Here is a 12,800-nt window from a genome sequence, read left to right as displayed (position 1 = left end):
TTTGTTTGTTTGTTTGTTTTTGTTTGTATGTTTTTGTTTTTGTTTTTGTTTTTTGCGGAACCAGGGATTGAACTCAGGCCCTTGTGCTTGCTAGAGAAGCACTTAGTCCACTGAGCCATCTCCCTGGCCCCTCCCCCTTCGTTTTGAAACAGCTACCCCTTGGACTCCTGGAGTAGCTGTTAGCACAGCAACGTGGGAACAGAATTGCCCACCACCTCTTAGAGCCACTCTGGTTCCGAAGCATCCATCCTTCAGGGAAGCCTCAATAGATGTGTCCAGTAATCCTACCCTCATGCCTAATACTCATGTGGTTTGGGTTTTGTCTTTAAAGGAAACAGTGATCCTCAAACCTACAAAACAGAGGAAACGTCCGCAATGGTTTTGCTGTATTGTGGGTTTACCTATTGTGTTTATTATCACTGATTATATGAACTGATAGATTGGAGACAGGCGGCTCACCATTGGTGATGAGTAAATAATATAATAGAGGTGACCATGCCGTTTCCTCACAGGCTCAGAGTCCTTCTCCGCAAAGCAATAGCTGTGTGTTAGTGTTTATGTGTACCCACATGATATGCACACATAGTTTATATACATACATTTGGTTTCTTTTTATTTTTTGTACAGGGTACATTTAGTATCTTTGTAATAGGAAGATTGACAATATGAAACTTCTTCCTAGATACAAAAACACACAAGTATCCAAATTAAGTGTGAAGTGAAGTAATTCCTCTGAGAAGAAAAAGAACAGTCCTACCACATTTATTCTTAACAGGTTTCTTCCTGAAATTACTTCCTTTTTCTAAAATAAAATAAAAAAAAAAAAAAAAACACAACTAAGCATTCCCTGTGCTCAAGTTACCATTTTGGTTTTAGTTTTGTTAACAGTTACTTCATCTCAGAGTGGCAGTTTGCCCTGGTGCTGTTTACAGAGGTGACTGTAGCCTACCTATCCCAGCAGACTGACACCACAGGAGCCAGCTAGCCTGGGTGTCCTCGGCTTTCAGTCCTTGAGGCCGAGACCAGTCACGTCCGTCTTTGTGCCTTTCACACTGACCCTGTCCAGAACCAGCACTCAGAAGGCTGGCTCTGCAGATCTGCCTCAGATGTCCGCAGGGAAGAGAAGAGAAGGGCAACTTCCACAAGTACAGTCAGTTCTGCGTGGACCATGTACAAAAAGTGGCCTTCTGACGTGGGGATGAAGGACGTCTGTGGAACAGTTTCTGCGTGGTCTCTTGTAGCAGTCATCCAACTCACTCACGGTCTCGATTCCATCTCTGTTTTGAACAGCTTTTTTTTTCTTAGTGAAATAAGGTTTTTTTCTTAATGTAGCCTAGGGTAGCCTTGAACTTGGGGCAGTCCTCCTGCCTCATCCTCTCAAGTGCTGGGAAGTACAGGTGTGTACAACCAGCACCTGGCTTCCATTGTGAACACCTTGAATCAAGTTCTCTGTCTGTCTGTCTCTCTCTCTCTCTGTCTCATTATTTAAGAAATAGATCCACATCTAGACATTTTGGGTCAAAGGAAAATACTTAAATTACTAATATTTTTAAAAAGTATAAGTGGAATATTCAAGATCATTTATGATGGCTTTCTTTTTAATTAACAGTCTTTAATTATGGGTGGCAGTTTATTAGGAAGAGTACAAGGGTTATCATTTGAACCAAAAAGATCTTTTAAACAAAATTTAGAAATACTCTGAACTTTAAAAATTGGGCATGGTTTTGCATTTTACCTAGCGTTTGTTCAGTGACTTTTCTACTAAGTTATATTCCCCAAAACAAATGGATTTCTCAATCGCTGTTCCTATTTCAGGACTAAAGGAAGAGCATACAGCTAGCTGGGACACGTGCTCATTTGTCCCCCAGGGCTATTATAAGCATTAGGCACACATTCAGAGCTACATCATAGCCCTTAGTGATGCAGAATTGCTAAGTCTTCGAAGACAAATACGTGTGGCTTGCTGTACATCGTAGGGAGTGCCAGGCAGGAACACATACACAGCTTCTCGTAGATGATCTTCACTAGAACAACTCCGGGATTCCAAGCCTGAGATGCTTCCTGGCCCTTCAAGAAGATATTGAGTACTGGTCCCACCCGAAAGGTACGCAGAATTAAAATACGCTCACAGAAAAGCAAAGGCTGAGTTTTGAGAGTATCAAGTGTGAGCAGAGAAGCTTTCATTTCACCCGTATATAAATGGCTCTAGAGAAATATAGTGAGAAAACAATTAGCTATGTAGCACAGTCTGTGTGGCACCTAACTGGGGCAGGGAGGAACCTTGAATAAATAGTTCATTATTAGGATAAATCCTCTGTCCATCGCCCAACCATGGCGATCCCACAGTGTCCCATGGCAGAAAATGTGCGGGTGTCTTTCCAGATAACTTCCTGAGATGGGCGTGTTCTCCAGAGTTTCTCATCTTGCCAGCATGATTGCCTCAGTTTCCCCAGCTTGAAGTCAGCCATCCTGCAATACAAATCAGAGCCTGTTGCATAACTGGATCTTATTTAACAAAAGCGTTTCTAAAAAGTTGTTTTTCAGGTGAATTTGATTCAAAAGAATTGAACTTAAATGATCGGAAGGGAGTCTCAGGATTTTTTTTTTTTTTTTTTTTTTCTCGGAACCAGGGATTGAACTCAGGCCCTTGCGCTTGCCAGGGAAGTGCTTATTCCACGGAGCCATCTCCCCGGCCCCAATTTCAAGATTTAGAGGGACCGCACAGGTCACATCATCCACCCAGCACATGGAATCCTAAAGATTTCCAGAGTACAACAAGATTGTGTTCTTAGTGTTTCCTTAATGGTGCACCACAACATAGTCCCTCATGCTCTTCTTGTTAAAGGTTCCCCTCTTAGAAATCTGTAATAGAAGGCCAGACATGGTGGCAACATGCCTATAATCTCAGCACTTGGGAGGTTGAGACAGGAGGATCACTGCAAGTTTAAGGCCATCCTGGGCAACCAAGTGAGTTCAAGGCCAGCCTGGACTGCATAATGAAACTCTTATCTCCAAAAGTCCAAAAACACCCACAACATAAATTTGTATATAAGGGCACTAAGAAAAATTATAAGGAAATAATTTACATATAGTGTATATCTTACAGATAATATGTATGAACTGTGTATATATATTTTGTTTATATGTATATATTCTTTAATATTTAATTCTGTTTAGTCCAGGATTTCCTAATCCTAAAATACATACTGATTAACTGGATTTAATTTAGCATAATAGAAAACAAGAGAGAAACTAAAAAGGAAATATTCTTACTGCCAAAGGAATAACCTTCACCTGCCCTGTAACCTACAGGCTCAGTGGTCACCAGTGAGATGGTAGCCACTACCACTGAAAATACTTAATTATGCTTTAACATGAGTGTAAATCCTGGAATATCATCAAAGGAAATGCGCAGGTTATAGACCTTTCACTGCTAGGGTTTGAATATGTGTCCCCAAAAGCTCATGTGTTGAAAAGTCAATTCCCCAGTTCTTACATTAATGATGTGGGGAGGTGGGGCCTCTTGGAGGACATTTGGATTAGACAGGGTCCCGAGGATGGAGCCCGCCTGATGCCATTATGGGCTTTGTAAAAACACATCTCCCCTGAACGCATACTGGGGTTTGAACCCAGGGTCTTCACACTGAGCAGCATTTGTAGCCTTTTATTTTTTATTTTGTGAGATGAACTGGCTAAGACATTAAGTTACACATGCTGGGTCCAAACTTGCAGTTTTCCTGCCTGAGCTCCTCTCGTGCGAGGCTTCCAGGCCTGTGCTACCATGTCATGACCAGCTTTCTAAGCAGGCCTGAGCCACCCTGCTTGCTCTCGGTGGTCATGTGATGCTCTCTGCCGTGCCAGGGTACAGCAAGACAATGTCACCAAATGCCAGCACCTGGCTGTTGGCTCCAGAACGTGTGACCTAAATTAACTTCTAAAATTACCCAGTTGTGTTCAATTATAGCTACAGAAAATGGATTGATACCTATGTGTAACATTTTTAATTATGCAATTGATAAATATGTTACTAAATAGTTAATGAATAGATCTTTCATTTGATTTAGTCCATTCTAGGTACTCTTTTTTATTTTTTTAATTTTAATGAGAAATAGCAATGAGACAGTTTCAAAACAGGTTAGTAGGACAGTTACAATAATTAATACATTGCATATTGTTGTCTTATTAGTTATTCACAGTACAAGATGTAAATATGATCTGTTGTCTAAACAATATTAGCACAAGTGTTCTTCTCATTGAACTAAGACAAAATAGCTGTATATCTAACCTAACTATTTTGTATATACATATATATATATATATTTTTTTTTCCACTACAAGATGGTATTTCATTTATATCCCCCTTCTGTGTTTTGTCAGAGATGGGTGTTCCACTGCTGTTAGAGAATCTATGTACTCTTGGCTGGCAGAAAGTTTCTTGAATTTGAAAACTCCTTTATTTATATATTCAACAGTTGAGCATAATTTTATCACATTCTTTCCTTTTTCCCTGAATAAGACCAAATGCCTTCTTGGTCCCCAGTTAGACGGGAAAGAGACTGTGTAGCATATGTATGCATTTTATATAGCAATATCTGGTCTTTTCCAAGTGGAGTGAATGCTATTAGGGGTCAGTGAGCCAACTCCATGATTTATCGGATGGAGAAACTGAAACACTAAGGACATCTGAACATGGAAGATTCAGTTTCCAAAGAGCAAAATTCTTTTTTTTTTTTTTTTCTGATACACTCAGATCTTTGTTTCTACTTTTTAATAGAGATTAATGATCAGAAGTCTTACCTTTGTGACCTGCCTGCACCCAATGGGCTGTGAATGTCTCCTAATCAGGAGCCCAGTTTAGCTCACCTGAACTGTGACAGCCGGCAGAGGTGATTTCATGACCAGTTTCATGAGCAGGCATTCCCAGAACTCAGAGATTCCCTGAGGTGGACACCACTTCAAGAGCTCTAGAGGGGCATCCTATGACTGCCCCTCAACAAGCTTTTCCTGAGACTTCCATGGCAGCCACAAACTCTGGGACATAGTCTCTACAAGCTGAGCTGGGACACAGTGACTGGCACAATTTCTGGCATCCTTCTGAAAATCTTGCACAATGACTGTCTTTTCTCCTTTTCTTTTGGAATATGAGTAACTCCGTGCCCTGCTTGACAATCTGTTAAACGCTATGGATAAGTCTGCCCAGCATGTACCCATCTATAATTTCTATTAAAATTATAAAAGCATTTTTATGAACCTTCCTGAAGGCATTTTTCAGTCCAGCTTAAGAGCTCTTGCCCTAGGCTATCGTTCTCTGCACCAAATCACGAACCTGTTAATCACCTTTACAATCTCAGCTTCAGCTGTGCTAGGACAGGCGCAGAAGTGGAAGGGTAGGACTACTGATGCATTCGCCAGGATAATTAGTATGGGAAACGTTAAAAATAAAGTTGGTGCTGGAAATCTGGAGAGACAGAAAGGAAATCAGCTGCCTAAGACCAGGGCAAAGTGGAGGAGGGAGAGTGCTGATGGCTGCGGGGCTTCTTTGTGGAATGATGAACATGTTCTAAACTTGGATTGTAGTGACAGAAGCACAACTCTGCAGATACACTGACACCACTGAGTTGTGAGCTTTAAGTGGGTGAGTTTCATGGCACATGAATTATATGTCAATAAAATGATTTATTGTTTTACTTTAACATTTATTTATGTATTTACCTTGCCAGTCAAGCGCTTATCGTACTGAGCCACTGCCCGGCCCCGTATTTACCTCGGGGGCTGAGGGTTGAACCCCTGCGTTCTGTATGCTAAGCACACGCTCCACCACCGAGCTGCATCCCGAGTCCCAATATAGAGGTTTTTTAAACGTCAGAGCTGTGGAGCTAAGGGCAAAAGTGTGGGGAAGGGTTTGCCTAGCACACAGGAACCCCTTTCAGATCCCCAGCATCCCAAACAATAAATAGTACCATGGTGTAAATCCGTGTCTCAAAGGCCCAGGTCTTTAGTTTGGCTCTGGTGAAGCTGGTAGAGGCAATGAGGAGGCCAGAGGCCTAGAGAGGGGCTTGGGGCCATCGGGGACACATCCTGGAAGAGAACTGTGGGCTTCTCTCCCGTTCCCTCACTCTTCCCCTCTCAGCCTCTTACCTCAAGTATTCATCCACAGTAACAGAAAACTAACAGTGTTTTGAGTAAGGAGGGAAATGGGCGGGCAGGAATTTAAAATAAATCCCCTACGACTGGAGATGCAACAGTGTGTTGCCTTCTTATTGCTGTTAATAAGGAAGGATCTGGAGGATTTTGGTTCAAGGTATTGGAGTTTTTCTCATCTTGCGAAACTAAGGAGACTATGTCCCTCATTCTCCAGAGGTGAGGGGTGCAGTGGACTCCCCGCTGGAATCCAGCACACCAGCATGGTCCGAGAGTCTGCCCCACCCAGTGCTGCTGAGAGCTGGCAGAGCAGGGAGGCAGCAGCTGCCCTCCGTGCCACCGCTGTGCGCATTAGGAGCATGACACCAATCCCTGCAGAGCCTCTGTCTTCTACGCTAAGCACTGTTGACTAATAAAATTTATCTAACCCCATCTTGAATTAGTTTGTATCTTCAGCATTTCTAACGAATTCCATATGCACCCCGTCGTTCAGTTTGGGTGGCTGGAACGTAATTCTTGTTTGGAAAAAGAGCCATTGTATAGAAACTGAGGTTTCCCTGTGTGACCCCCGCCACCCCTTCTCCCGTGATGCCGGCCAAAGTCTCTCTTTTAGTAGGGACACAAGTTTCCTTTTCCCCTTAGGTGCCTGCCACTGCGTTACTTCTCCTGTCTCCCCTGAGCTTGGGCCCTGCTTCTGCCTTGGAAAGTCAGCAACGCGCTGGCGTACTGGGTCAGGGGTGGCTTTCTGTATACACACACGACAACATTCGCTGAACTTCACATTCAGTCCAGTTCCGGTTTATGCATAATGACACAGGCCCAAAGAACACCGTTCAGGGTGGCCAATAGCAACATGAAAGGTGCTGCATCGTGGTTCCCAACCACGGTGCTCTCAGAACTATCAGAAGGCCTTCCATGCCCGCTGTAGTGCTCACCACAGCCCGCTGGGCCTTCTTTTTCTGATTTTATCTGTGCTTTGACCCAGCACTGACCTCACCATCCTGTCTGGTCTCCTCTGGGCCTTCATCCTGGTCAGGTTCGAAGTTGGTGCCCCGGTCTACAACGTCCACTCCGGCTTGCACCCTGGGCTTCTCATTTTCCCACTTGGCAAAGCCTTTGTCCTTTGCTGCTTTGTCGTGGAACTTGGATTTCATCTTGGGGAAGGTATGTGACCCTGAGTCTCCCCAGCCAGCCTCGGACCAGACAGGTTCAGTCTGGGTGGCCTGGCTGGTGGTGGCCCGCTGTAGCCTCACAGAGATCTTGCGGGAAGAGCCGGTGACCAGAGTGATGGCTCTGCTATCCAGATCCCGGGGTCCAGCACCGTCCCCGGGAAACTCAAACACCTCGTCCTGTGCTGCAAGGGAGCAGAGAGTGATGGTTATTTGACTTGTGTCCCCTTGATAGCAAACCATCAAAAATTAGCATGAATAGCAGGGGTCTGACCGGCCAAGCCCGAGCAGAGACAGAGCGACTTTAGCTACAGGGGACTTGCATGTCAGCAGAAAGAAGTGAGAGGGGCCAGGAGCTCAGCCACCACTCTTCTGCCTATGGCAGGTTCTGGGGTTTGACCACTGCAGGTGTGGAAAGGAAAGCAGAGGGACTGGGCAACAGAGAAGCACAGGTCATTACCTGGGGGCAGCGAGGGGCTTCCAGGCAGTGATCCTTGACTGCTGCCCAATGAGGGTGCTCGGGCAAACCTCCTGCAGGCCAGAACCAGGAGATCTTTGCACTGTTTATGACAGTTGGCTCCGCAGTCTGAAAAATCCCAGCAAGCACAGATGCTGAGTGGGAAGCACATGAATGTGACTGGTGCCAACTGAACGTGACTGGGTGGCGGCACCTTTGCTAGCCAGCCCCAGCCCCAGCCCCAGCCCTGGGCTGAGTCTCTGGAGTCCTGCTGAATGCCCACAGGGCATGTGCCTGGACTGGAAAGGAGCCAGCTGCCTCTGTATTCACTCAGCTTGTCACAGGCCACTGAAGGTCCTGCAGAGCAGCCAGCCCCAGAGGCCGTGGCCTTTGCCTGGCAGTGGGTGCAGATGCTGGCTGGCTGTGGTTCTTCCCCCAGCCTAGGAGGGTCCCCACCAAGGGGCCTGCAGAGCAAGGACGATGCTCCCTCCTTGTCTGCACTCTCGGGGGCCATGCCACTGCTGGGCATGGAGGATGGGGTGTTCCTCCTTCTGTACCTGTCAGAATTCTTATTCTTCACTTCCCCAAACCTGTGCCAGGGCAGAAGATTTCATCTTCTGCTTCCTTTCTTCTTTCAATGAATTCATTCTTATAGTTCTCTCACTTCATCAAAATGTATAAATTATGGCTAAATGCTTTATGCAAGCAGTTTATATTGTAAACAATGTTCATCCGAATTAACTATTCATCTGTGTATAAGATGTTTCTGGGGTCGGGGAGATAGCTCAGTAGAAGAAACCCTTGTCCTGAGTTCAATATCCCTGGTCCCACAAAAAAAAAAAAAGATGTTTCATTTATTGTATTTTCTTTCTATGAGTGAGAGGACACTGGCATATGTGGAGACTGAATTCAGGGTCTTCACACTGAGCTACATACCCAATTCTTCGGGGTGTTTTTTGTTTTGTTTTGAGACAAGGTCTCACTAAGTCACTGAATTCCCCAGGCTGTTCTTGAACTTGTGATCTTCTTGCCTCAGCTTCCCCAGAATACTAAGATTACAGTGTGCACCACCATAGCTGGTTACTTTTATTATATTTTTAAGAGCATTATCATGTTCTATTTGTTTTCTTGGTTGTTTATTTTAGACAGGGTCTCACTAAATGTAACCCAAACTGGCCTTTGCAATCCTCCTGCCCCAGCCTCCCAAGTGCTAGATTACAGGTGTGTACTACTACACCCAACTATAACCTTCTTAAAAGAACCCCTATAAACTCAGTATAAACTATTCAGCAACTTAGTAAACACTACTATATATAATGATACCTTTATTGTCGCAATGCTCCAAGATCAAATTTTTCACTATTCAAACAGCAAAGTTAGAATTGCTCAATTGTTGAACAGAAAATCTGATTTGAAAAAACCTGTATGGGCAGAGTGAGCCCTGTGCTAAGCCCTGTGCCACCTCTCCCTGTGGACAGAAAGGGGCAGCACTTCGGTCTAAGTACTGCTGTCACCCAGATGGTACACAATGCTTGCAAGTGTTAGTGTGTTAGACCCTGGTCATTGTGCTTTTTTTGTATTTTATTGCAACCATGCTGCCAAAGAAAACTAGTGATAGTTGAACTAAGCTAAAAGGAAAATTTTGAGGACCACAATAGAGTTAAAGAAATCAGGACCGGGGAGATGGCTCAGTGGAATAAGTGCTTCCCGGGCAAGTGCAAGGGCCTGAGCTCAATCCCTGGTTCCACCAAAAAAAAAAGGACCAAAATGTATAATAGATATGGTGAAATAGGAAGAAAATGTCCAAATGGGAAGGGAACAGTAGGGTGGGAGGAAGAGGGAAAGGAAGGAAAGAAAGAAGGAAAAAGTGGAAACATAGCTTTTGTAAGTGGGGGATGAGGTGAAGGGAGGGGAGTGGGAAAAAAAGAATCAAGATATACTTTTTATATACAGGTACAGATTCTTAATAATGAATGGTATCATGTATATCTAAAAATATATCAATAAAATTAATTTTAAAAAACATAACACAAAAAAATCATTGTGAAATGTGTTAGTCCTGGAAAAATGGATTTATAAGTGTAATTTTGGGGCCTCAGAACCAATTACTTGGTTTTCCATTATTTCTTATGAGAAAAATATGTTCAGTTCTCAAACATTTTGGTATTTGAACTGGAATTTGAAACTAATTGAGTTCGATAACCAAAGTATCCCTATTAAAAATGTGTGTGTGTGTGTGTGTGTGTGTGTGTGTGTATCAACACATTCCTAAATGCTTGAGATGCATGCGTGCTGCATTTGTCAAATATAGACTTGATCTTTTCTAAATTTTAATTAAGTAAGGAAATATATCAATGAATTCACTGGAAGAGAAAAAGAGCAGCTACTCAAGCACAGGAAGAAGTGCCTACGTGTTGAAAGCAATGGTTGTGTATGGGTTTTTGCCTTTGAGGGAAGAGGGTTTCATATCCCGTATTTCAGTTAGGGTGCACCCTGCCCAATCCCAGTCCCTCCTTCACTGCATGGAGTGGTTCACAGCGGGGGTGGAGGTGAACGCTAGCTGTCTGCAGTGTTGACAAGGGTAGTCTGATGTCCTCAAGGAAGGGCCTGGGGAGATAGCTCAGCAGCATAAGTGCTTGCCTGGCAAGCGCAAGAGCCTGAGTTCAATCCCTGGTTCTGCCAAAAAGAATAAGCTAAGAAATCAAAGTTTCTGGGGCCGGGGAGATAGCTCAGTGGAATAAGCACTTGCCTGGCAAGCTCAAGGACCTGAGTTCAATCCCCGGTTCCGCAAAAAAAAAAAAAAAAAAAAAAAAAACAAAGAAATCAAAGTTTCACCCCTCCCAACTGCAGGGTCCCCTTCTGAGATCCTTTCCCTTCAGTCACCAGTGGCCCAAGAGACCCAAGTTCTCAGTGAAGCCAACAGCTTCTTTGTTTATCCCGGGAAATTTGATTCCTATCCCAAATGCAAATTTTTAAAAATATTCAACAAAATAACTTTTTTTTTTTTTTTTACCTTTGCACTTATATCCTTGTTTGATGATGCCCCAAAGCTGTAACAAAAGAAAATGAAATGTTAGGGAATGGGAGGCAAAATCAGTGCTGTACCAAAGGAAGTCCTGGGATGCTTCAGGCCCGCTGAGCACAAACAGGATGTTGCTGCTCCTGACACCCTTCCTGTCCGAGCGCAGACCCAGCTGTGGTGATAACCAGAGCTCCACTTCCCTTTTCGTCCCCAGAGCCAAGTGGGAGGTGGAATGGGAGACTAAATTTGATGCTCTTTTGGGCTTTGATGAAGCGCTTAGCAGAATTTATAGGAGAAAAGACTGCTTGGCCTCTGGGAGCCCCTCCTTCCCACTGTCTGTGTATTAGTGACCCTTGAAGACCCTGCTCCGTCAACAGGAAATGCAGCGATCTAAGGAGTGCACTTGTTAATGTGGATTTTGTGCTTATTTTCTGAGTACTTTTAAAGAACCCAGAAGAGGAAGCAATCTTACTTAGTCACATATTGAGGATCTACAATGTGCTCTGTGCCTGGCTTGTGCCAGGGCTGCGGGAGATGCAGAAAATGCACCGATTCTGCCAACCATGTGGTTAATAAGTAGGAAGTGATTATAAAATAGAAATTATAAGAAGTCCTTGTTTTGGACTAAGATGCTGAACTGGGCTCCAATAGACCAGACTCACCCATACAAAAGTTCCGTATTCCCAAGTGGAAACTACACTTTCTATCTGACCTTCCCAGAAACCAGGAGAAATTGAGAGACTACAGCCAAGTTTCCCAAACAGACCAGTTTAACCTCATGATAATGAAGTTCCCCATGCTCTTATCCTTACAAACAAAAAGGAGAACCTGAAGTTTACCAATGAGTTCTTTTTCTATTCTTCTGTCTCTCTTTTCCATGCCTAACCAGGAAAGTAACTTAGATCTGACCAATTTGCTTTACAGTTGTGGCTTCTGCTTTCTTCAGTTCTTTTCTATCTATAAAACTAGCCTCCTATGCTTTTCACTGGGCCATTCATTCTTTTTTATAGAACAAAATATTGCCTGGTTCTAGAATAAAAGGTCAAGTAAACTCTCAAGCCAAGTTACTGTAATGTTGGTTTGTTCAACGTAACAAATGCCCAGGAGAGATGGGAGGGCTGGGTTCCATAACGAATCTGTCTGGGCAGGTCAGGGATGTCCTGGGGCTCCTTCTAGATGCCACAAGGAAGGTGGCCTTGCCATGTAACTTCCTTTACCTCCAGCAGCACTTGCACCTGGGCAGCACAGACACCAAACATCTATTGTACCTGGCTCTGCTCTACTAAATGGGCTTAACTCAAGTAGAAAAGCTGCAGCTCAACCTTTGCATGATTAGGTTAGGTATGTGGCTACTGTTTACTTAATAAATAATGCTGAGAGAAGCAGGGCAGGTCAGCAGGTACTGGGTAAGTGGGTGCTGTCCCCAGTGCATCAGTGGCAATGGGTATCATGGTCCTCTAAGGAGAGTAAGTAGCTGCCAAGATGAAGGGCATCACGAGACTGCCCCTTTCCTCTACCTGATTGAAATTCAGCCAGGGGAGAGCTCAAAGATTCTGTTATGGTTGAGGTCTAGATATCCCCCAAAGGCTCATGCAGTTTTATACGGGTCTTTTTCAGAGGCAGATGAATCTGGGGCACGTGATTGATGGTTGGTGCAATGCTGGGATGAAGGTTGGGTGATTGCCGGATCAATCACTGATTGTTTGGCACTGCCCTAATCCCAGCTTCCAGGATGGAGTATAAAAGGGACATATAGATGCTATTAGGGTTACATTGTTGAGTTTGCTGTCTTCTGCCACCATGAATGGTTGCCCCTCTGCTCCTCACCCTGGCTCAGAGCCCGGTAGAGAACAAAAGCTCTACAAACTGTGAGCTAAGTAAACCTTTCCTCCTTTAACCTTGGATGTTGGGTATTTTGTGAGTAATGAGAGAAAAGTAACTAAGACAGATTCCTTTGAGCCTTAAAAGTTATTTGGGGGACCTGGGTACAGCTCAGTGGCACAGCACCTGC

The 12,800-nt window shown here is 44.1% G+C and overlaps 1 protein-coding gene across 5 annotated transcripts in view; it reads right to left on the bottom strand.

Moving 5' to 3' along the window:
- Nucleotides 1–592: 592 nt before the first annotated feature.
- Nucleotides 593–12,800, bottom strand: part of Rasgrp3 (RAS guanyl releasing protein 3) — a 120,951-nt gene continuing 108,743 nt past the window's right edge. For 4 of the 5 annotated variants that reach the window (XM_023711239.1, XM_004627607.2, XM_023711240.1 and 1 more), the window contains exons 15-18: nt 10,781–10,817; nt 7,771–7,896; nt 7,134–7,495; nt 593–2,469 (exon numbers count right to left, since the gene is read on the bottom strand). In XM_023711239.1, the coding sequence (XP_023567007.1) occupies nt 2,461–2,469; nt 7,134–7,495; nt 7,771–7,896; nt 10,781–10,817 (534 nt within the window). In that variant the 3' untranslated portion in view covers nt 593–2,460. Of the gene's footprint in view, nt 2,470–7,133; nt 7,496–7,770; nt 7,923–10,780; nt 10,818–12,800 lie in introns of those variants that run through there. The other variant, XM_023711241.1, reaches the window with a different exon arrangement.

The sequence above is a fragment of the Octodon degus genome, unplaced genomic scaffold (assembly GCF_000260255.1).
Source record: "Octodon degus isolate 3935 unplaced genomic scaffold, OctDeg1.0 scaffold00020, whole genome shotgun sequence".
NCBI lineage: Eukaryota > Metazoa > Chordata > Mammalia > Rodentia > Octodontidae > Octodon > Octodon degus.
The sequence above is the reverse complement of the archived record's forward strand: the minus strand, read 5'-3'. Positions and strand labels throughout refer to the sequence as shown.